This window comes from Psammomys obesus, unplaced genomic scaffold (assembly GCF_907164565.1).
Source record: "Psammomys obesus unplaced genomic scaffold, mPsaObe1.curated_primary_1811, whole genome shotgun sequence".
NCBI classification, from domain to species: Eukaryota; Metazoa; Chordata; class Mammalia; order Rodentia; family Muridae; genus Psammomys; species Psammomys obesus.
In genome coordinates this window covers 21,660,866-21,687,614 of record NW_026596039.1, presented here as the reverse complement: position 1 = coordinate 21,687,614, position 26,749 = coordinate 21,660,866, and the positions used below count along the sequence as shown (strand labels likewise).

Below are 26,749 nucleotides of genomic sequence, written 5' to 3'. Positions count from 1 at the left end.
CATGTGTGTGATTGTAGAGCATGTATATATGTTTGAGTGTGTGTGTGTGTGTGTGTGTGTGTGTGTGTGTTGTAGAGGACGGCACTTGAGTATGTATGTAGGAGGGTACATGCAGAGGCTGAGGACAGCCTTGGTCATCATTACTCAGGTGCCATCTCCTGTGTTCACTGACACAGGGTGTCTCACTGAGCTGGAACCGGCCATGTAGCCTGGCTGGCCAGCAAGCCCAAGGTGTCCCTTCATTTCCCCTTTCCCAACACTGGGATTACAAACACTGTGCCTTCGTAGGAGAGGGGGTGTTTGTTTTAATGTGGGTTCCAGGGCTCCAAGCCAGGTCCTTGAGCTTGTAAGGCAAGCATTCTATGAACTGAGCTGTCTCCCCCACCCAAAGCCCCTGCCCCTGACTATCAGCACACTCTCCCTGTCCCCTGACTACACGATAGCTGCTGGGTCCAGGCCAGACCGAGCCCCTGGAGCTCTCTGCTTCCTCCTCTGGTCGCCTTTCAGGCACATTGTATTTTCTTCAAGTCTCCATGAACCTTTTCCTTGTAAAAACATGTGGTCCTCATGGACCCCTGTGGATGCACAGCCACGGGAAGACGTGTCCCTTTCAGTGAGCACAGCACGGAGTCCATTGTCTTCTAGTGCTGAAGACACTTTTTTTTTTTCTTGGCTTTGGGAGAAACAGTGTTTGTTTGTTTTTGTTTTTCTATTTTCTGGTAACTTCTCATTCTAAGTTGTCCATGTCCATCATCTTCTATGAGTGTGAATTTGGCATTTGAAAACTGTACCATTTGTTGTTGGCTTTGATTGCTTGCCAATCTTCTATTCGGTAGCATTCATTAATACAATAAATGCCCAGATGTAGCCCATCGCAGCCCAGTACCCAGGTGGGTGCCCTAGTTAGGAGAACAGGAACTGTCTCAGACATGAACTCAATGGCTGGCTCTTTGACCTACCCTCCCCAACCCCAGGGAGGAGCAGCCTTGCTAGGCCACAGAAGAGGACATTGTAGCCAGTCCTGAAGAGACCTGATAAGTTAGGATCAGATGGAAGGGGAGGAGGACCTCCCCCATCAGTGGACTTAAAGATGGGCAGAAAGGAGATGAGGAAGGGAGGGAGGGTTTGGGAGGGAATGAGGGAGGGGACTACAGCTGGGATACAAAGTAAATAAACTGTAATTAATATTTAAAAATAAATTTTTAAAAAGTTTTAAAAAATACAATAAATGATACAGAGAGTAATCAGCTTGGCAGGCTGTTTAATGTCACATAGCTTTGCTTCCCTCATTAAAAGGGAATCGAGACGAGCTGTTTCACTGCTTGCGTCAATGGCTACACGGTGGCAACAGGAAGCAGGGGCAGGGGCTTTATGGCTGTTTGAATACTGTACATGTCGTTTAAATGTGCTGTACTAGATATTTTGAGAGATCAAGTGAAACTCTAGGGAGAGCGCCTGCATCCTTCACTGAAGTAAGGGCAGTGGACACATTCTTGGGGTGAAGGGAATCCTAATGCCAGGGAGTTGCATTGTGGGATTGCTTTCCATATTTCTAATGAAGAAGAAGATGAAGTGATATATGGCAAGTTGACACGTAAAAAGTGGTGGAAGGAGCTGGGGAGGCGGCTCAGTTGGGGAAGTAATGGCCCTGCAAGCTGAGATCTCAGAAGCGGTGTGTGGTGGCGAGCACGAGCACTCCGGTGGGAAGCTGGGACAGGAGGGTCTCTGGGGTGTTTGTGAGCCAGCTGAGCCTGGCAGTACTGGGGCAGCAAGGGATCCAGTCTCAGAGGAACACACACACACACACACACACACACACACACACACAAAGTGGGGCATAGAAATTCAGAGAGGGAGAGCTATCCAGAATCTAAGGGAAAAAGCATTGCTTTTGCTGTGAGCCTGTCATGTAAAAGATGCTCAGAAGCCATAATTCATGTTAGAGTCATTATCATTTTTGTGTTAATGAATCCAACAGAACTTGCAGAAAATCAATTTTAAAGTTTTTTTTTTTCCTTTTCAGCCCACAGAGGGTCAGCCTGGGGCAAGGGGCACTGTTGGAGAAGCCTCAGGGAGAGGGGTTAGGAGCCAGCATCGACTCAATGTCGGCTCTGGTCAGGCCCTTTGCCCTACAGGTAATCCCATTCAGTTCCCCTTAAACCCCTGTAGTCCCAAGAGCCACTGGGGCTCAGATTGCAGCTCACACTGGCAGCAGCTTGGACTCCCAAGAGGGCTTCCCTTACTCACACTAGAGGAATGAATGCACTCCCTGTTCTTCCCTGCAAAGCCAGTCCGTAGCTCTCAGTGCCATGTTTGGCAGTCAGCCTCTGCCGTGGTCCACACATGGAGGTCGAGGCTGTGTCATCAGCCCTCAGTGCAGTGCAGTAGGGAGTAGCCGCTGCGGCCACGCCTGGAGCTCAGCACTTCCTGGAAATGACTTCACGGAGACTGAATACTAGCCACGTGGAGGAGGTGTGCTGGAGAGAGGAGCTGGACGTGGTTACCCAGGTCACAAAGGGCCAAGCTGGCCAGGCTGATGGAATCTCTGGGCTCTTCTTACATCCTGTGGTGCCATCTTTGTGCCAGTTAAATGCTGACCCTCCTTACATTACCCTCGGGGATGTCTTGCCTAGCAGAACTTTGGATATGGAAACATCTTTGCTTGAATGTATCTCTCTCTCAGATCTCTGCTGGCTTATCTCTTGCTTTTGTGAAATTCTCAAAGGATACCTCTTTCTCTGGTCCAAGCCTTTTTCCCAGTGGGAGGACACATTTCACTCTCAGGTGCTCTTGTGTATTGAATAACACGCTTGGCTCTGAGTGCCATCTTTGCTGAAGTCTGCCCATTGATTGTTCTGCCTTATAGGAACTGGTTTCCCCTAATGTCCATTTGCTTGTTCTTATTCCTTCATGTTGGGACACATTGAATTAACATGCCCTTAGGGAATTCCTGGAAGCCCAGGTACACGGCATCCACAAGCACAGTTTGTGACTTGCCTGCCCTTGGGACATGGCTGATTCTGCAGCAGGAGTCTGGAGAAGAGGACACATGCAATGTCTGGAGTTCAAGTCTCCTCCAGGGCTCATTCCCAGGAGGACCCAGTCTGCTCTGAAGATTGCTGCTGTAGTCTGTTTTGGAGGGTGACAGTGTGCGGGCGCTGTCCTGTGAACCTCACCCACTCAGCAGGCAGGAAATGGGTCACGGAGGTTAAGGTCTTCTTAAAGCTTGGCGTCCTCCTGCTGGGGCTGGGAAAGGGCTTGTAGCTCTCCCAGGGGTCCTCGTTCAGGTCCCAGCACCCATGGTAGGTAACTCCAGCTCCAGGGGATCCAACACCCTCTTTCATCCTCTTCAGACACCTACACACTTGTGTCATGTGCACATACACAGAGACAACATACATATACATAGATACAAATACAATGTTAAAAAGTAATAAAAGTATAAGTTTGGAGCCACTCCCAAACCTTCCATCCACCCCTGTGCCTGGATTCCTCAGCTCCTGCCTTCTGGGAGCACCCCCCGTGGAACACACTCATCACCCCACAAACTCTTCCCTTCCTCCCCAGCTGCAGAGAACATAGGGGGAGGGGCCTCTTCCTTCCTGCAGGCTCAGAGTGAGCCTACCCCTCACCTTACCCAGTAGTGGAGCAGAGGCAGACCTGGCCAGAGGTTCGCTACACAGCAGTCAGCCAGGAGCGCCGCGGTGGCCATCATCTTAGTTTTTATTTCACCGAGTGCTCAGAATTTTGCTTCTTATCTTTTGTAGACGCCAGAGAATTCCTGCCATGACTCCTGCCCACGCCCACCCCCAGCAGGTGCTGCTGTCTTCTCAACTTGTAAAAGGGCATCTGCACTCAACCCAAACCATTTGCTCAAAGCCTCTTTGAACTCTGGCTGCACGTGATCTCCTTTCCCCTTTGGCAGGTAGTGGAAAAGAAACAGGGGGCGTCAGGGAAAATAAGGCTCTTCTAGCCCACAGCCACAAGCTTCTTCCTGCCCTGCTTGCTTTAATTTGGAGCTCTGACAACTTTCTAGCTAGCCACTGGCTACCGGTCTGATTTTGCTAGCTCCTTTTACTTCCCACCTCAGTGCTCAGGGCTGCTTTGACTGATTTATTGGAACTCAGAGCTCTTTTGGTCTCTGTAAATTAGTATAGAGCCATGGGCTTTATTGGCCCATTGGTTAGAAATGCTGTGCATTTAAGTTCTTTGCCTCTCACGTATGTTATTTCAGCAAATATTTAGAGTGCTTCTGGGTCAGACTTAGGCTAGCTCAGGGCTTATACAACATGGCTAAGCAGTGGATGAGCCCAGCCCCGCAGAAGCTAACGGTTATGGAGAAGCTGAATCCTGACCTGACATTGCCCAGCCAGGGTGTTCGGGCTGCCTGTGAGAGCACTCACTGTTAAGAGAAACAGGTCGGGAGCCCATACTCACGTTGGGCCTAGAAAGCTGCACCAGTGCACAGCTGTGCCAGTGAGGCAGGAGTCCCAGAGCCGTCTGGCGGTTTGGGACCTGGAGCGATCCACTGTGGCCAGGGTTCAGGATATAGGAGGAGTTGAGGCCTAGAGAGCAGACCAAGACGATTGAGAACTAACGACGAAGGGAATCAGATAACTGCAAACCTAAAGTCCTCTGGATTTGAACTTTGTTCTTTAGCCAGAGATGAGCCACGAAAAGGTTGTGTTTATATATGTACTTTATCTGTACATGTGTATGTGAAACACAGGCTGCACGTGTGTGGGTATGCAAGTCTACCTTGGGTGAGATGTCCATGTTTTTTCGAGACAGAGTTTGGATCTCACTGATGCAACTCTACTGTCTAGGCAGTGTGCCGAATTTCTACGTGGGCCCTGAGGCCCAAACTCAGGTGATGACACTAGGAAGGCAAGCGTTTTATTGGCTGAACCTGGGGTCTCCTGAACCCGGCCTCCACCCACACTGGGATGAAGGCCGGCTTGATCGGGTGCCAGGTTCGTGTGGGAAGCCACGGCTGCGCTGGGAGTGTGAGTGCTCCGCCGTGCCCAGGAGGCACTGTTTTGCAGTAGCACTAAGAGCCTTTTTCAGAGGTAACATTTGGTCTGCCTGAGGAGCCCTGAGAAATGGCCAGCGTTGTAGACTCCCTTTCCCTCCTGCTTCTAGCTCCAAGGGCCCTGTGGAAGCAGAGGGCAGGGAGCTGCTGTGCGTATCTTGAGCCAGAAGTCGAGGCAGCCTTCAGACGCAGCATCTCCGTACTTAGGAGTTTGTAATACATCACCGTATTTTCTCAGGCTAGAATTTGGTGCTAAAGACTAGGCTGCAGAACTCTGGCTTGGTGAGTGTTTTTGCTTGCTAGAAAACAATGCAGAGTTAGGATGTGGCAGGAAGGACCCCTCTTCTCCTGTGGGCATTATCCAGATACAGTTCAGGCTGTGGTTCCAACAGACCCTGACAGGGAGACTTCCACCATGCTTACCTCAGTCCCCTCACTCCAGGAGGATATGATCATTCTGGCCCCAAACATCCTCGTTGTCTTTTCTGGGGAAAGACTCATTTCTCCTAGCAACTTGACTGTGTGTCTGAGCACAAGGAATGCTGTTTCTCTGATTGAGGAAAACCCTAGCCCTCCTCAGAAAAGCCTTGCAAGGAAACTTTGGCACATGCAGGGCAATAGGGCTCTTAGGTGGCCCCTCTGTAGAGTTCTTGCCCCTGCCAGCTCTAGGCCTTCCTTCCCAAGGCTTCTTGAAGGTAGCGGTCACAGGGCTTGTTGCTCTCTGGGATGCTCACAGAAAATGATTAATGTTAGCACAGCTGAGGGGCTAGGCCTGGACCTGACAGAGCTGTAGGAGTAAAGAGAATGGAAACAAACACGGAAAGTATAAGAAACATAAACAAGCCTGTTCCACAAAGGTCCCTCACTGCCTGTTCTACGCTCCACTGGAAATTAAGAGGTGGCCAGTCATCTATCGGTTCCACGTGGCTGGCAGCCTTGCCCGGGTGGCTGTTAGCTCACATGGGTAAACATAGATTAGAGCTCTAAATCCCTCACTCCTTTAAAAAATGCATGCATGCACATTTGCATGTTCGTGTGTATAAACGCACACGTGTGATCTGGGTATATTTCTTAGTTGGCACACACCTTTTTACAAATTGTTTTAACAGTTTCTCACCAGCCTGGAACTCACATGTAGACTATGCTGGCCAGTCAGCAAGCCTTAGGGATCTGCCTATCTCTGCCTCCCAAGTGCTGGAATTCCAAACCCACTTCACCATGCCCAGCTTTTTAAACGCGGGCTCTGAGGAGAAGACTAGGGTCCTCATGCTTCCAGGGCAAACCCTCTCTCTCTCTAGCCTGTTTCAGCCTGTTCTCCAGCTGTTCTCATTTTGAGAGCTCAGGGTTCTGCTGGGACTTCCTTCCCAGTCTACCTGCTTCCCTAGTTGTCTAATGTCTGGAATTTTCTCATCCAAAAAAGAACATTTTGATTCCTACTTAGAGGGAGGTGGCCTTGGCCGAAGGACCACAGTTGATTAATACTCTTTAGATAAAATATAACATTTCATTTGGTCCTAGCATGTTTTATCACTACCCAGCCTTTTGACTATTTCATAGCAAAGAAATAAAACAAATGCAATAGTTAAGGAAGGGGACTTGCTTCCTTTGGGTATCAATGACTGGAGCCACTCATTTGTGCTTTACCATTTTCAGTGGTTAATTATTATTTTTAATTAAATTAACTTTATGTGTGTGAGTGTTTGCCTACAGGCATGTCCCTGCACAGTGTGTGCAGTGTCTGAAGAGGCCAGATCTCCTGAGCCTGGAATTACAGAAGGTTGTGGGCCACTATGTGGTTGCTGGGACTTGAACCCAATCCTCTGCAAGAGCAGCCAGTGCACTTAGCTCTGAGCCATCTCTCCAGCCCATCAGCAGTTACTTGGTGAAAGGGAATACCCATTAAGTACTAGTCATTTTGGTGGGCCATGAAGATACAGATAAATAAGACCTAGCCTCCAGGACGCCTGTATTCTAGCGACTCTGACAGGAATATAACCACACATAAGAAAAGATGGCTGTACTATGACAGCTCATGGGGTCCAGTGGGAGGTCACAGAAGGACATGTTTTCTGTAGCAGAGTGCTTTGGAGTTTAGATCAGGCTGAATGTTGCTCAGAGCTTCAGCAGTAGCTAGGCACACATTTCTGGTTCTATGCCAGGAAGGCAGCATAGGAGGAGGAGACGATACAGGCCGGGGCTGGAAAGGCCTATAGGGAAACTGCAGGGGCGGTGGCAGGGCTGTCCATCCAGGGACTGGGGAGAGAGCATGCAGTAGGCATCTACACTGGCCAAGCGAGAGAATATGGGCTTCCTGCAGAGAGGAGGTCCAAATGCAAGAGCCAGTTCATGTGTGGGACGGGGTGCGGTAGACAGACCGTCAGAGGACTGATGAACCAAGAACAACAGCAGTTCCCTGGGGTTGTTGAAAATACAGATTCTCAGGCCCAAGCCAGAGCTTCACAATCTGTTAAAACGCGTGTTGTAGGTGATTCTGCTGAGCGAGGCTCTGAAGAATGAGAAGGGAGTTTGTCTACGATGCTGAGCCTCCCCTGGGCCGTGCTGGTTCCAGGTGGATGAGGCAATGTCCAGGAGCTATTGCTAAGCTTATCCCGCAAAGGGCTGCATGGGGGATGCCAAACGGCTTATCATAATTGCCGAATCAGGCCCCTCTCAAAGCTGCCAGGTTACAAGCTTACTGTGACCACACACACACACACACACACACACACACACACACACACACACACTCTGAGGAGATTTCCTTGTATCACCTAGGACAGACTAAAGTTAGGCATAGTGGCTGATGCTCAGTACTGCGGTATAGTCAGATGATCAAACTATGAGGCCATCTTTGTAAATGAGTATGAGTTTAGCACTGGGGTTGGGGAGAGACAGATTCACAGCATGCAACATCTAAAACATCATCACTAATGGCTCCAGCTGTCACTCGCTGGAGTGTATACCCTCTGCCTGGAGGGTATCTCCTGAAATGTCACATCCTAGGGTTTCACCAAGCAGTAAACCTAGTTCTGACCCATTAGGAGAAACTGAGGCGCTAAAATGGAGTAACTTACACAAAGCTCCTGAGCTAGTCTGCTGACCTCTTTTCCACCGTTGGCAGAGCGAGGTTCAAACTCCTGACTCTCGGCTTCAGGGGTGTGCAGTACTGTGACCTCCATGTCTCTGATCTCTGAACCGTAATGTGTCCTATTGCCTGTGCCAGTGTCATCTCTGTGACAAATACCCTGACTAAAAGCCACACAGGGGAAAGGGTTTACGTGGCTTACAGTTCCAGGTGATGGCCCATTATTGCGAGGAACTCAAGGGAGGAACAAATCCTCACAAGAGCAGATAGGAGTGAGCACAGCCATGCCGCCTGCCTGCTTGCTCTCAGCTACTGCCTTCCACTTCCACCTACTTTAGGGCCCGGCTTAAGGAATGGCATTGGCGTGCTTTTTAAATCGTTTATTTATGCTTCATATACCTCTTCCTCCCTTCTCCACCCAGTCCCTTCCAACACCCCAATGCCAGGTCGGAGAGAGAAGGTCAGTGGGGAGAAGGGGCTGAGTTCTCTTTAGCTGCTTCCTGCTGGTTAGGGTTGTCGGGTTCCTTGGGGCAAGTCCAGTCTTCATTTCAGGGTATCTCTACGCCTTCTTGTCAAACTGTCAACAGCAACCAGGAACAGAGGGAGCAGCAGCCTTCTTTCTCGGAGTTCCCCGACACCGTCTGGGCTCTGGCCTTTACTCCCTCTCAGAGTTCTCAGATTTAAACTATCTGCAGCTGGCAAAGAGCCCCTCAGAGCCCACACTAGGCAAATAGTCTGCTGCTGTGGACAATCTGAGTCAGTCCCACATCCCATACCTGGGATTAAAGCAAAACATGTTTACACATCATAAGCCAAAATGTCCACAGCAGAATGGTGCCGCCCACCACGGGCTAGGTCTTCCTGTATCAACTATCAAGGCTTGCCTACAGACATGGCTACCAGCTCGTCCTGTGTGACTCCAGATGCTGTGGAGTTGACAGTTAAAACTAACCAGCACATCGCCTAACTTTCATCAATTAGCCAAAATTTTGTCAAGTGAAGCTCCTACAGTAAAATTCCACAGCTTGGTTCCAGGAGACAAAGCTTAAGAATAAGCCAGCTCCCCGTTCCCGGGGACAGCTACTGCGTGCTCTCCCGGAAGGGTTAAAGAGCCGCACGGAGCCCCGCAGACACATCTGTGCTTATTGTCACAGCTCTGTGTAAATTCACCCCACTTGGTGGAGGCCCCCTGCTAGTGGCCAGATGGTTTCTGTCATGGCGAGGAAGAGGCCACCCTGAACCACCCGGGTTGTTTGCTCTGATGGGTCACAGGGAATGCAAATGCGGCCCCAGCCAAGCGGGGGTGACTCTGTAGCCTACCATGTGTTGGGAGTTAAGGACTCAGAGATCTGCTCCGAAGCATGTCTGACTTGCTCACTCTTTATCAGGATTAAATTATCATTTAATGCCTTCACACCTTTGTCTTGGCAAAGGTGGTATGATTTCAGTAATTTTGAATGTTCTTTGGATTACTGGGAAGAGCTTACCCTCCCCCCTCTTCTTGCTCCATAACAAAAGGCAACACATTTGCATATGTGTATTACCTTTGGGGGTGAGGGTCTGTTTGGGGGACAATGCTTTCATCGTCACCATGCCAGCAGCTTCTTTCTCTGCTGCCCTTGAGTGTTACCAGCAACGGTGAGGTGCCCTACTCCCGTTGCCTGGCTTCCTCCGCTACCTTCAGCTAGAGTCTCCACTGAGCTCTTACTTTGGGGATAGGTTTCATTTTTGGTAGGCTTGCAGAACTTAAAAACACATACTGCAAAATTCCTTCCTTTGCCTTTCTATGATGTCATTCATTTTACCTGGCCTGCCACAAGAAAGAAAAGGCAAATTGGGTCCAAGTCATATATGTATTCTAAGACTAACTTCTTAATGGCATCTGTTAAAGTCTCCACCATTAACTGAGTCCCAAGTGTTGCCAAGATTAATTGAGAAATGCCTGAAGGTAAAATAAATATTGCAGCTTACTTTAATTCAAAACCATATCAGCCAAGAATGGAGGCGCAATTAGTGATAAAGATGTTAATAATTAGTTGTGCGCTATTAAGTTTTATATTCATGCTTATATAGAGTGGAGAAAGAATGTCCCCAGGAGGGCAGAAATCAATGTTTCACCTTGATTGCTATTTTAATGTGCTTATTTTAATGGGGCCATCCTGTAGAAACCCTTGGGCACATTTCCAGTTTTACATAAATGTAGAATTAATTATTATGGAAGCATATAATTTTAGAGCTGGAGCAACCTTGGCGGTCATTTAATTCAGTTTAGTCATTTTGAAAATAAGTAAGACTCGAATGGCTTACGTCTGTCTGCAGAGTACTGGAAGCTGGCCCTCTTCTCTAGGCCAGTGGCCGGGGCACCCTCTCGGGTCCCTTACACTGTGTTTCCCGCTTCCTCAGCAGTCCCCCGACACAGTGTGGTAGATTATTTCTAAGGTTCCTACCCTGTCCTGCGTGCTGCTCTGGCTGCTTTTGGTTGTGAGGCTGGGGTCCTGGAACACAGCCCTGGTGCGCTTTTGCTTTTCTGTACCATTCTGAGCTCTGTGTTCTGTCAAGAGTGGTTGCATAAAAAACTGACATGCACGGGGCCAGAGGGTATGCTCTTCTTGCAGAGGGCCTGAGTTGGCTTCCCGCTGCCCACATCTGGCAGCTTACCGCCTCCTGTAACTGAAGCTCCAGAGCGTCTCATGCCCTCTTCTGCACTCTCCCACACAAATAAAAATAAAAGCTAATAAAATAAATTGACAGGCAGGAGAGTTCTGGGCCCATTTTTGCTTTTCCTTGGCAGCACTAGTACTGAATGTGGAGAGCGAGCCTTGTGCACGTAGAGGCCGCTCTCTCTAGCAGTGTGCCACACCCCCAGCTCTGCTACTTTTTAACCTGCTCATTAGAGCTGACTGTGTCCTCACCGTGGAGGCATGAAGTTGGCCAAGGCGGTATTTACACCAAAGCAGTGGGCAAGTGCTTCAGGTCAGGCCACCGAGAAATGCAGTGCGTTAAACATACGAGCACAGCCACTGCATGTGTGATCCTTACGAAGTCTCAGAGGGCAGTGGACCTTTTTAAATAGTTAAAGATTCGTGCCAGCCTGAGGACGACTCTGCTTAGCATGGCTTTCCTCAATGATGGACTGGTAAGCAATCACTTAATCCCTTCTGGTCTTTTAAGGTCAATGCGAGTTAGGTCTCAGACTGTAATAGAATGTCATGGCCCAGGCTGGGCTCCACTCACCCAAGAATGCGCTCTGGATATGCGTGGTCATGGAGACCCTGTGGAATATCAGACACAGCTCTGTGAGGAAAAAAAAGCACATTATCAAGGAACGAAAAGTTAATGGGAAGTAACTGTTGCTGAGATTGCAATTACATCTCTACAGGACTCAGAAACCCTTAGTAGCTTCCTGTGGCCTGCAGAAATGGCCAAGCTTCCTGGTGCACTGAGCTTGCACTGACCACAACGTGATTCTAACCTTGTTTCTAACCAGTCACGTTGCCTGCAGGTTCATCCAACCCTTGATTCCCACCTCCATTCTACCTCAGTGTCCGGGGAGCCTCCGCCCTGGCTTCCATGACGTCTCTTTTGAGCCCTGGGCCCGGAACTCTCGGGTTGGTATGCAGGTCACATGACTGTTGGTCTTTGTTGTGTGCTTTCCTTTAGGGGCAGGACCCGAGGTCCCATCGGCCCTGGCAAGTATGGCTATGGGAAGGCTCCCTACATCTTACCACTGCAGACGGACACCACGCACACCCCACAGAGGCTTCGGAGACAGCGGCCGTCATCCAGGCATTCCAGGTCCCGGGAGGCACCCTCTTCTCGACAGGGCTACAGGCCCCCGAGCCGCCCATTTTCCCACAGTGGCTCTCAGTCTGCACTGCCAGCTTCGGAGGCCTCTCGCTACCAGCTGCCTTTGACTCACGATCAAAGCTACCCTGCAGCTTCCAGTCTCGTCCACAGCCCAGAAATGAGCAGCGTCAATGGTGCTAGGCCCCGTGGGGCGGCTCAGGCCTTTCCCCATCGTCTTCGGTCTGCTGCGATCTCATGCATTGGGGCCTATCGGCAGTACAAACTGTGCAACACCAACGTGAGTACACAGCGCCTCGCCTGGCCGTGGCGCAGCTTTTGTTTGTTGTTTGTTCGTTTTTAATTTCTGCTCAGTTGACACCCAGTGCTTGGAAGACTGAAGGGGATCCTGTTAGCAGACATTTTCTGTCCTCTCCCTTTCTTCTCCCTCTGTGCACTCACCCGTGTGTGCTGCATTTGCCTGTGCCTGTGTGATGCTTTTCGAAAAATGTATTCAGCCAGGCAGTGGTGGCGCACACCTTTAATCCCAGAACTCAGGGAGGCAGAGGCAGGACTGCTGTGAGTTCGAGGCCAGCCTGGTCTACATAGTGAGTCCAGGACAGCCAAGGCTACCAAGAGAAACCCTGTCTCAGAAAACCAAAAAGAAAAAAAAAGTTTGTGTAACTGATGGAGTCACTTTAATAATCATGTAATAGCGATATTATTAATTAGCTGTGTCAGGACAACAACTTCCAAAGTCTAGGTGGCTAATGCTAAAAGTACCTGTATATTCTTGTGTGGGTACCTATTTGTGTGTGTGCACAGGTGTGTATAGGGCAAAGGCCTATGTCACATGTCTTCTTCAATCACCCTTTACCGTGCTTTTCTTGTCTTGTTTGATTTTTATTTATTTATTTTTGTTTGTTTGATATTTATTTCTATCTCTGTGTATGTGTGCGGGCCTCTCCGAGTTCATGTATATCCTGTGGATGCAGGAGTACAGGAAGGCCAGAAAAGGACATTGGATCCCTTGGAACTGGAGTTATGGCTGCTTATGAGTCCTATGTGGGTGCTGGGAATCAAACCTGAGTCTTCTGATGTGCAGAACATACTCATGACCGCTGAACCATCTCTCTAGGCCCTCATTTTTTTAAGCAAGATCGCACTGAATCTGGGGGCCATTGACTCAGCTTATTCTAGCTGGCTAGCAAGCCCCAAGGACCATTCAGCGCCAGGATGACAGGCACACACCACCATAGTCTTTGGTGGCAAGCATTTTAACAAAGGAGCTGTCTTCTCAGCCTCAAAAATATTTATTCTTTGCTTGTGAGTCTATGGGTCAAGTACAGTTTGGCTGCCAAGGAAGCAGGTGTTTGGGGAGGAGCCACCCAGCAGTCTTCTTGAAGGCTCCTTGCTACCCCATAGAGTAGCACTTCAGGTAATGTGCCACGAAGGAGAAAACGGTGAGCTCTTGAACAGTTCCATCTTAGGAGAGAGGCCAGGACAGCTGGAATGGTAGGTGCGTGCAGAGGCTCTGGCCAGCAAATGCTTTCTCAGCGTATTCAGGGATTTAGGGATTTGAACAGCTGTCATGGTGGAGATAGTCTGAAGACTCACTTTGGATATTATTCAGTTATTGATCCTTCACTCTTCCCGCCTCTCGTAACCTCTGCTTTTGTCCATAACTCACCTCAAGCCAAGCATTGCATGTGCTACTTTTCTTGCCTCCTCTAATCCTCTGCTTAGCTCTATGAATTTGTTCTTTCCGAGTTCCAGTTGCAAAGCAAGGTTCAACAGCCCGGGAAGAGGCCACTGCTTCTGGGTAGTAAAGCAAGTGGTTGTTGTGACCTGTCTGTGACCAGGTGCACAGCAGTGCAGGACTGGGGAGAGAAGAGAAAGGAGGGAGGGAAATGGAAGAGGTTAAGTTTCTAAGCTGCTACAGTTTTCATTAATAATTTAATCTACCTTAAGACTCGTCAGTGGGTAACAGGACAGCTGGTACACATTAGCTTCAATTTCCTCATTAAAAATCTATTTCCTGCTATGGAGTCCATAGAAGTGACTTAATTTGTGATCTTAATAATTCCTCCAAACGCCTGCTTTGCCTTTTAGTCTGTTCCTCCGTGGTGAGATTTCAGGGATTATTCGTTTCTATAAAGCACTCATTTTTCTAAAGCCATAGCTAGCCAGCCAGCCAAACTGCAATGAATTCTGTGCCATGAAAGATAAAAGCCCCATTGTCTATTGGGCTGAGGATGAAGCTCTGGGTAGAGCATTTGGCTGGCATCCGCTAGGCTCTACATTTGATCCTCCATAATAATAATAAAAAAGTCAAATCTACTTTATAGTGTTGTTATGAGGATCAAATGAGGTGTTATCTAAGAACGTTTTATGAATTGAAAAAGTAAGGAGTTACTTGACTACAGGATGAAATGTCGCTCTTGTTTTGAATAACCATTGCTGTCCTAACTAAAATGAAATCAATGTTTTGCAAAGTAGTACATGTTCTTCCGTTGACAAGTATGACGTATTTTTAAGATCAAAGTGAGTCATAAAGAGAAAGAAAAAGATAGAGGGCATTGGGAATAAATGTGGGACCATCATCTACTTGGCCCTGCTTTCATTTCATTTTTATTCTCTTTTAAATTTATGTGTGTGTGAGAGAGAGGTAGACACAGAGAGAGACAGAGACATGGAGAAAGAGGGAAAGAGAGAGATGGTGTGTCCTGTGTGTGCACAAGTACTTGGGGAAGCCAGAAGAAGGGGGTCAGACCCCTGGAGCTGGGATTATAGGCATTTGTGGGCCGTCTGAAGTAGTGACTAGAATCTGAACTTGGGTCCCCTGGAAAAGCAGCAAGTGCGCTTGACCTGTGAGCCATTTCTCCAGCCCCATACATATCCTTTCCCCTGGGTCCTGTCATCGCCTACCTCCTTTTTATAGGCTCTGGACTTCATGAAACCTGCACCACACTCCAAGAATCCTTAAAAACTTCCACTTTTTAGGCATCTCTAAGGCCAACCTGGGTATGATAATCTCCTGGGAAGTTTCAAAAGATTTAGTATATAGTTTTGCTCATAGTTTATTGTGGTGTGAATATACAAGGAAAACCTGGAAAAGAGAAAGGCTTAGGGGAACAAGTCCAAAACAGCCAGACATGGGCTCCCAGGAGTCATTTCCTTTGGAATCTCAACATAGGTCCTCTATGAGTTATTGAGAAACACAGGAATTTTTCTGCTAGAGACTCATTTCTCTATGCTTAAGCTTTTTTATGTGGCTATTCTCTGTCTCATCACAAAATTCTAGACTCCCTAAGGAAAGCAGGTGTTCTGTGTGAACTAGATTGCCTGTGCGTGAGTCCTGGTGCCTCTGCTGGCCATTAGCGGGTGAAGAGAGCAACATGAAGCCTAAGTTCCTAGACTTCAACTGTGCACCAACTTTGCCAACAGGCTTTTCTAAGGAGAGCAGCCTCGCCCTCCTAGCACCAATGACGCCATGCAGACATCTCTGTGCCTCCCCGTTCCCCACTATGAAGAGGTGGCATGAAGACACATGGCGATATTGTAGAAACTATTACCTGAACCAGCAGAGAAGGCAGGTCATCACCTTAGGTCCTCTCCTGAGATTAAAAAGTCTGCACATACCTTTGCTCTTCTGGAGTTTACCTGGGAGAAGAGACAGAAGGGGATCTGATCTAGCGCAGGTTGCAAACACCAGTTTCTCAGCTCCGTCCTTTACCTTGTGCTCAGCATATGTTGCTTCAGGTTCGGTGGGCCCCATCCTCCACCCCCAGTTCTAAGATGCCTACACCAATGAGCTGCTCAGTTCTGGGATGTTTGCTGAGGAGGAGGAGGAGGAGGCTGGTCAGGAGTGAATATTTTGCAAGCTTCTATATGAACCCTGACTCATTTCTGCTCATGGCTCCTTACTCCACAGTATAATGCTCTAAAACAGTGCTTCTCAGCCTTCCTAATGCTGCAAGCTGTTACTGCAGTTCCTCATGTTGTGGTGACTCCCAACCGTTACTTTGTTGCTACACCGTAACTGTAATTTTGCTACTGTTATGAACTGTAGTGGAAATACTTGATATGCAGCAGATATGATATGTATATCCTGTGAAACAGTTTTTTGACCCCCAAAGGGGTCATGATTCACAGTTTGAGAACCACTGCTTTAGACTTAAAAGGAAGGCTTTTTTTTTTTTTTGTATGTGTGTGTGTAATATACCAGAAATGGGGAAACCAAATTTTTGGTGCCTTAGAAGATGAAGTTAAAAGATCTTTTTTTGTTGTGTACTTCAGCATCTTTTGGGGATATGCCTAGGAGTAGTAAAGCTGGATCCTGAGGTAGCACTATTCCTAATTGTCTGAGAAAGCGCCAGATTGATTTCCAAAGTGGTTGTACAAGTTTACATTCCCACCAGCAGTGGAGGAGGGTTCCCCTTTGTCCACAACCTCTCCAGCATGTATTGTCACTTGAGTTTTTGTTCTTAGCCATGCTGATGGGTGTAAGGTGAAATCTCAGGGTCGTTTTGATTTGCATTTTCCTGATAACTAAGGACGCTGAACATTTCTTTAAGTGTTTCTCTGCCATTCAATATTACTCTATTGAGAATTCTCTGTTTAGTTCACCAAGGACCATTCATGGAGATAACCTAGAACCCTTGCACTGATATAGCCCATGGCAGCTCAGTGTCCAAGTGGGTTCCATAGTAATGGGAACAGGGACTGTCTCTGATATGAACTCAGTAGCTGGCTCTTTGATCACATCCCCCTGAAGGGGGAGCAGCCTTACCAGGCCACAGAGGAAGATGATGCAGCCAGTCCTGATGAGACCTGATAGGCTAGGGTCTGATGGAAGGGGAAGAAGACTTCCCCTATCAGTGGACTCAGGGGCATGAGAGGAAATGAGAGAGGGAGGGTGGTATTGGGGAGGGACGAGGGAGGGGGCTACAGTAGGGATACAAGTGAATAAACTGTAATTAATAAAATAAATAAATAAATTTTTAAAAAGGATATTTTCTACTATCTGCTTCTGGGTCTATATTAGGATTTGCTAAATCTACTAACCCACCGAGACATCCATGACTGGGTGTCTGTCTTTCCCTAGCATCTTCTCTAAGGTCCGCTGAACTCTTTGCATTCTCCTTAGGGACCAGACTGATACTGTCTCCTCTGGGAGAGTTGGGCTGTAGAGTCACATGGTTCAATGCAGGGACCACGTGCTCAGTGGCAAGGGCTTTGGCTGTCAAGGAGCCACCTTGGACCTAGACTTCTTGCATGAAGTGAACTTTAGGGGAGGGTGTCTGGGCTGGAGGGTGCTTCCAGCAAGCACCAATGCCATGGATTCCATCGCCGCAGATTTCCCTGGGGTGGAGCTGGTCTTTCTGATGTGGGGTTGGTTGTCTTTTCCCTAGAATAAGAGAGGATGAAGGGAGGACGTTGAGCGGCTCTTCGGGGCAGCTGAGCGGGGTCTCTGCAGGCAGCTGTAATTTTTACCCTGTGTCTGGACTGGAGGGAAATGAGTAGGAGCTGAAAGGCAACTCAAGAGTGCTGTTTGATGGAGGAATTTAGAAATTGTCCAGGTAAGAAGTGAATGCGCTTCTGAAGGATTGAACTCCTGAGCCACGGGGCCGTGACTGGGCTGGCAGCCTAATGGCACCAGAATATAATCTCTTTCTGCAGCTGCTTTAGCTGAGGAATCCGTGCTGGTGTAGGTGCTTTCGGCAGCTCTAATTCTACTCAGGGGTCTTGGAATCTTTACAGTAACTTTTCTTTTATGTACTTTCATATATAAAAGTATACATGTGTGTACATACACATGCACACAAGTTATACATGAGTCGTACATACCTGTGTGCTGTTCACAATCCACACTTTTCATGCTTACAAAAATACTGTATAGTATAGGGCCAGTGAAATGGCTCAGCCAGCAAAGGTACTTACCACCAACTATGATGCTCTGAGTTCGAGCCCCACAATCCTGGCCCATGCATTTGTGCACGCACACACACACACACACACACACACACACACACACACACACTGACACACTGTGGTGGAGGGGAGATATTTGTACACACACACTCGAGCAAATACAAACAAAATAAAATGTAATCATGTTTTTTAAAGTTGTTTAATAAACAATGAATATAACTGCTTTAAAATAAAGTTGTACAAGTAACAGCACTGTGATATTAAAGATGAGTGTATCAGGCTCCCAAGACAGAGCTCTCAGTCATTAGATGTGGTCCTAGGCCAGGGAAGGGCTCCGTCTGTAAAAACCTAAGTGTGACCCCCAGACAGAACCCAGGTAAAAAACAAAAACAAAAAAACATGTCTTGGAGGTGTCTACTTACAATCCCAGCCTTGTGGTGTGGCTAACCAGGCCTAATCAGTGAGTCACAGCAGTGTGAGACCCTCTCAAAAAAAAAAACAATCTGGACAGCATCTGAGAAATAACTCCTGAGGTGTTGTCTGGCTCCCACACAAGTGCACTTGAAGTGCACCTGAACACACACACACACACACACACACACGCACACACACACGCACACACACACACACAGTTCCTGAGCCCGTCTGCTTCACTCTGTCAACTCCCAACCTTTCCCCATTGCCCCTTGACTGTGAAAGGAAGAAATCATCCCTTCCCTCCTACTCTGTCAGTTTCTGCCACATTTTTCCTTTCAGTCATAGTCCAGTATGTTGGTTTCTTTTCTATTAAAAAAAAAAAATCAGTCATCGTTAAAAAGGATCCATTGACTCCTTGTTTTGCTAGACTGGACGCTGAGTTTCCTGCTGACTAAGCACCAGCTACCCCCCCTGTCCCCTCTAGCCTCTGCACACCCCTGTCTCTTCCAGATACACAGGTCCTTATGTACCTTTCTTGAGTTGGCCTGTGAGACCCCAAGAAGCCATGGTGTGAACCTTGTCAGTGTCCTCATTAGCCAGAACACCTAGCACAGTGACCTGCCTTGGAGTGGAATTTCCTATCCTTCCAGGCAGGCAGCAGAGGGTGAGGAATCCGCCCTTGTCAGTGGAGTTTCTGACATAGCCACCGGGAAGTGTGAGTTCCTTAGGACAGTTTGCACGTTTGAGTAAATCTATACTTTGTCAGGTGGTTAGCAGAAAAGCATTCTTTAAAAATGTACAGGTATAGACATTAAAAAAAACCACAACAGAATTACATGAGCACATAAGCGACCAGAGACAGGGCCTAGGGGTGTGTGTGTGTGTGTGTGTGTGTGTGTGTGTGTGTGTGTGTGTGTGTGCAGAGAACTTAAAAATGGAAGATTCTGGCAGGGGATGTGGTATCGTTGGGGGAGTGCTTGCCTGGCATACACAGGCTGTGGGTTCGACACCCAGAACCACATAAAGCAGATGGATATACAGCCTGTCATCCCATCACTAGGGAAGTAAATGCAGGAAGATCAGAAGCCTAAGGTCATCCTTGGCCACACAATGAGTTCAAAGCCAGTCTAGGATACATGAGAGCTTGTCTTTAAAAACAAAATGTTCTCCTGGGTGAAAGGATGGATTTAGTTGCGCTGACATGCTTTGGGGCTTTGACTCTGGGAAGGCATTATGGGCTTCTCTTGGATGGAAAATGGTGCACTTGGGAATTAAGAGAAATTCAGACTAGAAATGCAATGCAATGCCTCGACTTCAGGCAAACCATATCACTGCCCAGAGAACTACAGGAGCGGTAGGAGGTGGCAGGGACCTTTGGAAAGATGGAGCTGGTCCCTTGTGGCTTGAGAAAGGAGATGGAGCACGCTCTCTGGTAACTGGGAGAGCATTTTGTCGCCCAGACCCTTACTCTTCAGATGGAGGATGAATCGGGTTGAAAGAGTGTGAAAGAGAATGTTTGCCAGGAATGCCAGCCTTCCAGTTGGTCATGCATAGGTTCTGGAACTGCCGGATCCATCTTTGGTATATTTCACGAAGCTGCCATTCACTCAACAGTGCCGTGAGCTGTTGCAGACTGGGTTAAACCTCACTCAAATTTCTAGAGATTTGGTACGGGCAGGGGCAGATGCAAAGTTTGCCATTCCCTGTGATAATTTCGCTGTAGGCCATGAGAAGCTAGGTAGTTGGTGTGTGTACACATGTTCGGACATGTGCCCACATGAGCACACGTGTGTGAAGATCAACTTGGGATGTCTTTCCTCAGGCTTTCTCCTTCACTTCCTTTTTGGTTTGGTTTGAGACAGGCTCTTTCCATACCTGTTCAGCCAGTGAGATTCACGGCTGTTCTTGTCTCAGACCCTTTAGTGCTGGGCTCACTGGACTCTGCATTACTGTAGCTTTTCACGTGGGTTCCGGGAGCTTCTAGGGGCTCTGAACTCAGCTCCTCATGCTTCAGTGCAAGCCCTTTTCCAACCGAGCCATCTCCCCTAAGTAATTCCACAGCAGTTATTGACCTGGGGGCTCACAATCTGTCCCAAGTAGTCTAGCTACCTGTCTCTAAGAAACTAACCAGAAGAGCCAAATTAAAGGGGGAAAAAATAGAAAAGGGTTTCAGTGAAACCCTCAAGTCCCTCTTCTTCTTGGGGTTCTGAAGTAAGAACAAAGTTTAAATAGAGGACCAACAATATACACCCCTAAGACGTTCAACCAAGGTGTGGCCCAACCCCACACTGACCCATTACTCTGCAGGCTGCAGCTCCGTCCCGTAGGGTGGTCTGACAAACTGCTAAAACTGTGTGACGTGTCTTTCCTGGAGACATGTTCTCTGATGGGTGCCTTTTCCTTCTCCCAGCATCAGAGTCCTGGAGGAAAGTCTCATTTCTTTGGGCTCCTGTGTTTCAACAGTCTAATAGACTGAGAGTATGTCCCTCTCCAATGTCTTCTTTCTGCCAGCTACCTCCTCATGAAGGCAGGGGAACATTTCTAGATTTCTTTTTTAGATCCCTTCAAGGAAGAAGTTAAATGTGCCCTCTGTTGCCATGGTAGCTGGTCTTTTGATTGAATCCAGAGTAACTTCAAGGATTTTAAAAAAAAAGAAAGAAAGAACATATCTGACCCAGGCAGATTCAAGGTCAAATTCTTGGCACCATCTTCACTGAGCTTGGTTCTCCTCATCTCCCCAGGAGAGGAAAGTAATTTAATTACCGAAAGGTAAGTGTTGCATCACCGATGGTGGCCCATTGAGCAGTGGAATTATGCAGGCCAAGTTGTCAGCTCTGATTAACCAGGGTCGCTAGAAATGTGGCCAGAATTTCCATAATTCTCTGTGTGACTCATAGCGTCCCCGGGCGCTCGTGAGACAGAATTTTGGACAGGACATGTGCTGCTTTATAAGGATTCAGCTTGCACTAAAGTACATCTTCGTTTTTCTTCCAGAGGCTCCAGTGGAAACATCTCTCCCTCCCTGGGGGAGACAGGGCCATCTGAGGGAAGACTGTCTCCCCAGAGGCATTCCTTGGCTGAAAAGCCTTTGTTGGTTCCAACCTGAACAACCCTGCTCTCTTTCTACACGGCTTCCTACCCCATCCCCACCCCCCACCAGTTTTCTGACCTGAACAGTACAGGAATCTGTGCCCCACAGTCAAGGCTCTGTTCCTTAGGATCCTGCCCAAGGCCAGCTCACAGCCTAACAGAGAGATGATTACTGACAAGGTGAAGGGTGACTCAGCCTATGACATCAGGAAACAACCAATTTAAAACTCTAACAAATGCACAGGCGTCTGTAACCTGGAAGTATTAGCTTCACAGAGTCTGCTAAAATGAGGAGATTATATGCTGATAATAGGAGACAAGTACAAACAGATGTCATCTACAAAAGAGACATAAAACAGGATTTCCCTGTCCTGCTTGGTGTCGTTCTCGCTACTTACGGCTGCAGCTGCTTCACCAAACCCGTGAGGCTGAACCTGACCTCGGCTTTAGATATGTCCCAGTGGCTGTTAGCACCTGCCGGCATTGGGTGCTGTGTGCCAGTATTGGAATGTGTGCCCTCGCTCTCCTTGCTCTCTCCCCCAGATGCTGGGAATCCAACAGTTTTTTTATCTCTTTCTTTCTTTCTTTCTTTCTTTCTTTCTTTCTTTCTTTCTTTCTTTCTTCCTTCCTTCCTTCCTTCCTTCCTTCCTTCCTTCCTTTCTTTCTTTCTTTCTTTCTTCTCTTTCTCTCTCTCTGTCTCTCTCTCTTTCAAAATAATGTTTTTATGTATCCATTGAAAGTTTCATACACTGTATTTTGGTCATCATTCTCCTCTTCCAGATCCTCACCCATCTTCTACCAACCCCTCTTCCCTGTCTCAAACCGTTCAGTCTAGTTTGTATCCACTGACTGCTCCTGAGCATGGGACCTGCTGTGGGATGGTTGACACACCAGGCATCAATCAGTCCATCAAAGAAAGCGACTTTCTGTCTCCCAGAGTCAATCAAATGTCAACACTCCTTGGCTGGGTGGAGCTCCATGTCCACTTCTCTTCCTCCATGACCTCGGGTTTGAACCTGTACATGCTGTCATAGTCACTGTGAATTCATGTGTCTGTCAGCCCATTAGGTCTGTAAAATGCTGGTTCCCTGAAGTCGGTCACCATCTCTGGCTCTTTCACTTTCCCCCATCCTCTTCCTCATAGATCCCGAGCCTTAAGGGGAGGAATGTGATATGAACCTCCTGTTTTGGGCTGTGAATTTCGTCTTCACGCTTGCACAGCGGGATGTGAGCGGCTGAGCTGCCACCCCAGCCCCAGGCAGCAGTATTCTAATGAAGCCTTTAGGCTCTTCCCTCTCCTGGACAGTGCTGAGGACTGCTACACGAACAAGTCTTTCCCTTTTACTGAAAGTAATTTTTTCTCACATAACATGTCCTGATTATGGTGTCCCTTCCCTCTTCCTCCCAGGTTTTCTTCACCTCCCATCCCATTCAGGTCCAGTCCATATCTGTCTCTCATTAGAAAACCGATAGGCCAGCTGGGGCGGTGGCACACACTATTAATCTCAGTACTCAGGATGCAGATCTTTGTGAGTTCAAGGCCACCTGGTCTACAAAGCAAGTCCAGGACTCACTAGGACTATTACACAGAGAAACCCTGTCTCTTGGGGAAAAAAATAAAAAAAGAAAGAAAACCAATAGGCTTCTACAGGATAATAACATACTATATTAAGATAAAACAAAAACTAATACATCTAAATTGGAAAAAATAAACAGAAGGAAAAGATCCCAAGGGAAGGCAAAAGGAAGCAGAGACGCACTCATTTGCCCTCTGAGGAGTCCCATTAAGAACCCTGACGTGGAAGCTGTAGCATGTGTGCGGAGGACTGCTGCAGACCCAGGCAGCCCGTGCATGCTTCTGCAGTCTCTGTGAGTTCATTTAGAGGGCCTTGCTGTCTTCACTCTCTCTGCCTCATACACTCTGTTTGCCTTCTCTTCTGCTCTCTCCTGAGCTCTGAAGGAGGAGACTCTATGGAGACACCCTGTTTGGGGCTGAGTGTCCCAAGGTCTTTCCCTCCCTGCACACTGTCCGGCTACGCCCATATTTGTATCTGTATTTGTTTCCCTTTGCTTCATGAGGAAGCTTCTCTGGTGATGGCTGAACATGGCACTGATTTATGAGCATGGCAGAATGCCACTTTATTGCTGCTTTTTTTAAGAACGGTGTTATTTGGCTTTACTCCAGGTCCCTGGGCTATCTAGTCTCAGGTTCTTGGTCACCCACGCAGTGTCAGGGTACGGGTTACCTCCTGGTGTGGGCCTTAAGCCATACCAGATACTGGTCAGTTACTCCTACAAGCTGTGTACCACAGTGGGTAGGACACCACTGTAGATGAAAGGGTTTGCGCCTGTACTGGTGTTTACATTTGGTAGCATGCAGAATTCCTGTACTGAAGACACTAGAGTGTATGGCGTGAAGGCCCTGGAAGGCACCAGCTCAACTTCTCCATACTCACTGAGTTGTGAGGGTGTTATACTCAGCAATAGGGCCTTGCTGTCAGTTTGTGGAGAGCAGCTGTAGTCTTGGCAACAGCCAGGGTTATTTGCAGGGTTCCCATGGAATCCCTTTGGCCAACAATTCAATTAGATGTAACCCAATCCCAGTACTGGAAACTTCCTTAGGTGACAAGAGATGGCCAATTGAGGCTCTGTCTCCTCCATTATTTGGTGATTTTTGTTAGGTTTCAAAGAAACTCAGGGCGGATGGCTGACAGAGGTACCTATTTAACAGAGCAGAGCAGAGGCTGGCAGCCTGGCTCTCAGCATCTCCTATAATCCCTATTACAGAGTTATCCTGACTGATATATTCAACCTCTTACTCTAAATCTCTCCAGCCTCTGAGCTTCCCTTCCCTCAACTTTTCCAATTCCTGTAAAAGCTAGCCATTTTGTCTATGAGCTTCTCTTTGGTCTCTGGGTTCCCAAGTTGTCTCTTCTCTTCCCCTTGCTCTACCCCACTCCCTCTCTGTCATGGCCAAGGTCTGCTGGCCTGGTTCAGTCTGCTGGGCAGGCTTAGTCTAGACCCTTCCAGATGCCCTGGCTGTTTTCTCCCTCATATCTATAATAATCCTTCTCCTCAACCATACCTAGGAGCAGTCATGTCCTTGTTTTTCATTTAATTGTATTTCAATCACCTTCATATATGTTTATATTTTAGGAAGTTTCTACTGTAATGGGTTTCCACACCACCCTCAAATGGACCTCAACTCTAGCTGTCTCTCCCTCGTCCCTCTCTTGTCCTCCTCTTCCCTCTCGCTCCCTACTTGATCCCCCATTCCAGTCCTCCGCCACATTCTCTATAGCTGTATTTTATTTCCTGCTCCTAGTGAGATCTGTCTGTTACCCCTAGCCCCCAGCTCCAGATGATTATCTAGGTCCATCCATTTGCCTGCAAGTTTGATTTCAATTTTTAATGACCAAGTAATACTCCATTGTGTAAATTTACCACATTTTCCCTATCTCTTCTTTTGTTAAGGGACATCTAGGTTGTTTCCAGTTTCAGACTTTCATGGACAGGAGCATCAGTGAACATGGCTGAGCAAGTATCTCCATGGTAGGATGAAGCATTCTTTAGGCACATGCCCAAGAATGGTATAGCCTGAGGTCGATCAAGTCCCATCTTCCTGAGGAGCTGCCACACTGATGTCCCTAGCAGCGTACAGATCTGCAGTTCCTCAGTGACACGCTTCTTCCAACAAGGCCATCGTTTTTGAGCCTTTCCAAACAAGTCCCCCTACTGGAAAACAAGTATCCAAATATAAGAGCCTAGCAAGGCCATTCTCGTTCAAACTACCACAGGCCATATTCTGTTCACTGAGAGTAGGAAGCATACGTCTCAGGGACCTGGGATTTTCAGTTTTGATGTGTGCTACCAGGCTGATGAAGGGTGGCTTCCAGCCAGAGCCTAATCATGGAGCATCGTGCCTTTATGCAGGTATGGTTATTCAAGGAACAAAGCTTTTGGCCCGTTAGTCTGGTCTAGTCTGTCTCTGAGGAACACCCTGCAGTGGCAGGACTGGCCTGCTGTGGTCAATCTCGGGCCCTGCCTCCTGTTCTGTCGGATTGCAGGGAAGGTGGGCCACTTCCTGGCCTCAGGGTTCACGCTCGTAGGTGAAAGGACTTGTTTAACTCTCTTCAGCCTGTGATTCTGGGTTAATGGATCTGGAGAGAGGCGAGGTGGGTGTGGCTCTCTTACTGCTGCTGAGCAGCCTGGGGCTGTGACTGGTTCACCAGCCTCACCCCAGAGCACTGCCACTTTCTACAAGCCCCTCCCCCTCCAACTGGGCTAGGGCACAAGAAGCTATTTTCAAATTTTAAGCTACATTTGTATTTATTGACGTGTGTGTGTGTGTGTGTGTGTGTGTCTGTGTGTGTGTGTCTGTGTGTGTGTGTGTGTGTGTGTGTGTCTGTGTGTGTGTGTGTACATGCAGAGGAGAGCTTACAGGGGTTAGTTTTCTCCTTCTCAGGGATTGTCAGGCTTGGTGGCAAGCCATGTCACCAGCCCATCCTATGTTCATTAGCAAGTCCTAATGGATACTTTTTTCTCTCCTTGACACATTTGGGGACTGATTCAGGGACGGTGACTGGGAGACTGGCTGATCTCAGGCCAACTGTGCATGGCTCTGCAAAGAGGGCATGAAAAGCATCTTGCCCCAAATCTCATGAGTGTGGCGGCTTAGGCCTGTAATTCTACCTGGGAGGTGAAAGCACGAAAATCAGGAGTTCAAGAGCAGCTTTGCCACGTGGTTTGAGGCTGACGTGGGGATGTGAGGCTTGGTCTTCCCCTCCAGCTGCTGTTGTTGGGAACACATTCTTGCAGTAGTCAGGGTGGCTAGCAGGAAGTGGGCTGCCCCAGCCTGTCGGTTCCCATGGATTGTCAGAGCTCGGCCCGCCCCTGCCCACCCAGACCCTCTCCTCACTGACTCCACATTCAGCCTCAAATGGAATCTTGTTCCATATGGTTTGCATCAGGCCCAGCAGGCTCTGGCCACCCTGAGGTGGGGTCCAAGAGCCTCCCTCCACCATCCCTCCCAAGCAGGGGATGGCCTCCTCCTGCTGAGTCTCATTCCTCCCTCTGTTCTTTCATCTTCCAGAAGATCTGGTGCTTCTGAAGACACACAGCAGAATCCTTTATAAACCCTAAAGGATTTTGAGCTATTAGCAGTTTATTTCGGAAATGTCTATGCATAGTGCTTTGTAATGTTTAAGAGGCCACGGAGCTCCTTTCCCTTCCCTTCTGCTAAAACACACACACACCCACACACACCCACACACACACACACACACCCACACACTACACACCATAAGCGCTCACATACGCATGTAATACACACAGAAATATATATACACACCACACACACAAAGGAAAGTACACACCCATAAGTACACACATAATACACACAGAGATAC

General features: G+C 48.0%; 1 protein-coding gene across 3 annotated transcripts in view; it reads left to right on the top strand.

Annotated features, from left to right (window-relative positions):
• The window catches only part of Thsd4 (thrombospondin type 1 domain containing 4), a 517,345-nt gene that overhangs the window by 106,816 nt on the left and 383,780 nt on the right, over positions 1 to 26,749 (top strand). For all 3 annotated transcript variants that reach the window (XM_055621782.1, XM_055621780.1, XM_055621781.1), the window contains one exon: positions 11,778 to 12,201. In XM_055621782.1, coding sequence (XP_055477757.1) covers positions 11,778 to 12,201 — 424 coding nt within the window. The remainder of the gene's footprint in view (positions 1 to 11,777; positions 12,202 to 26,749) is intronic.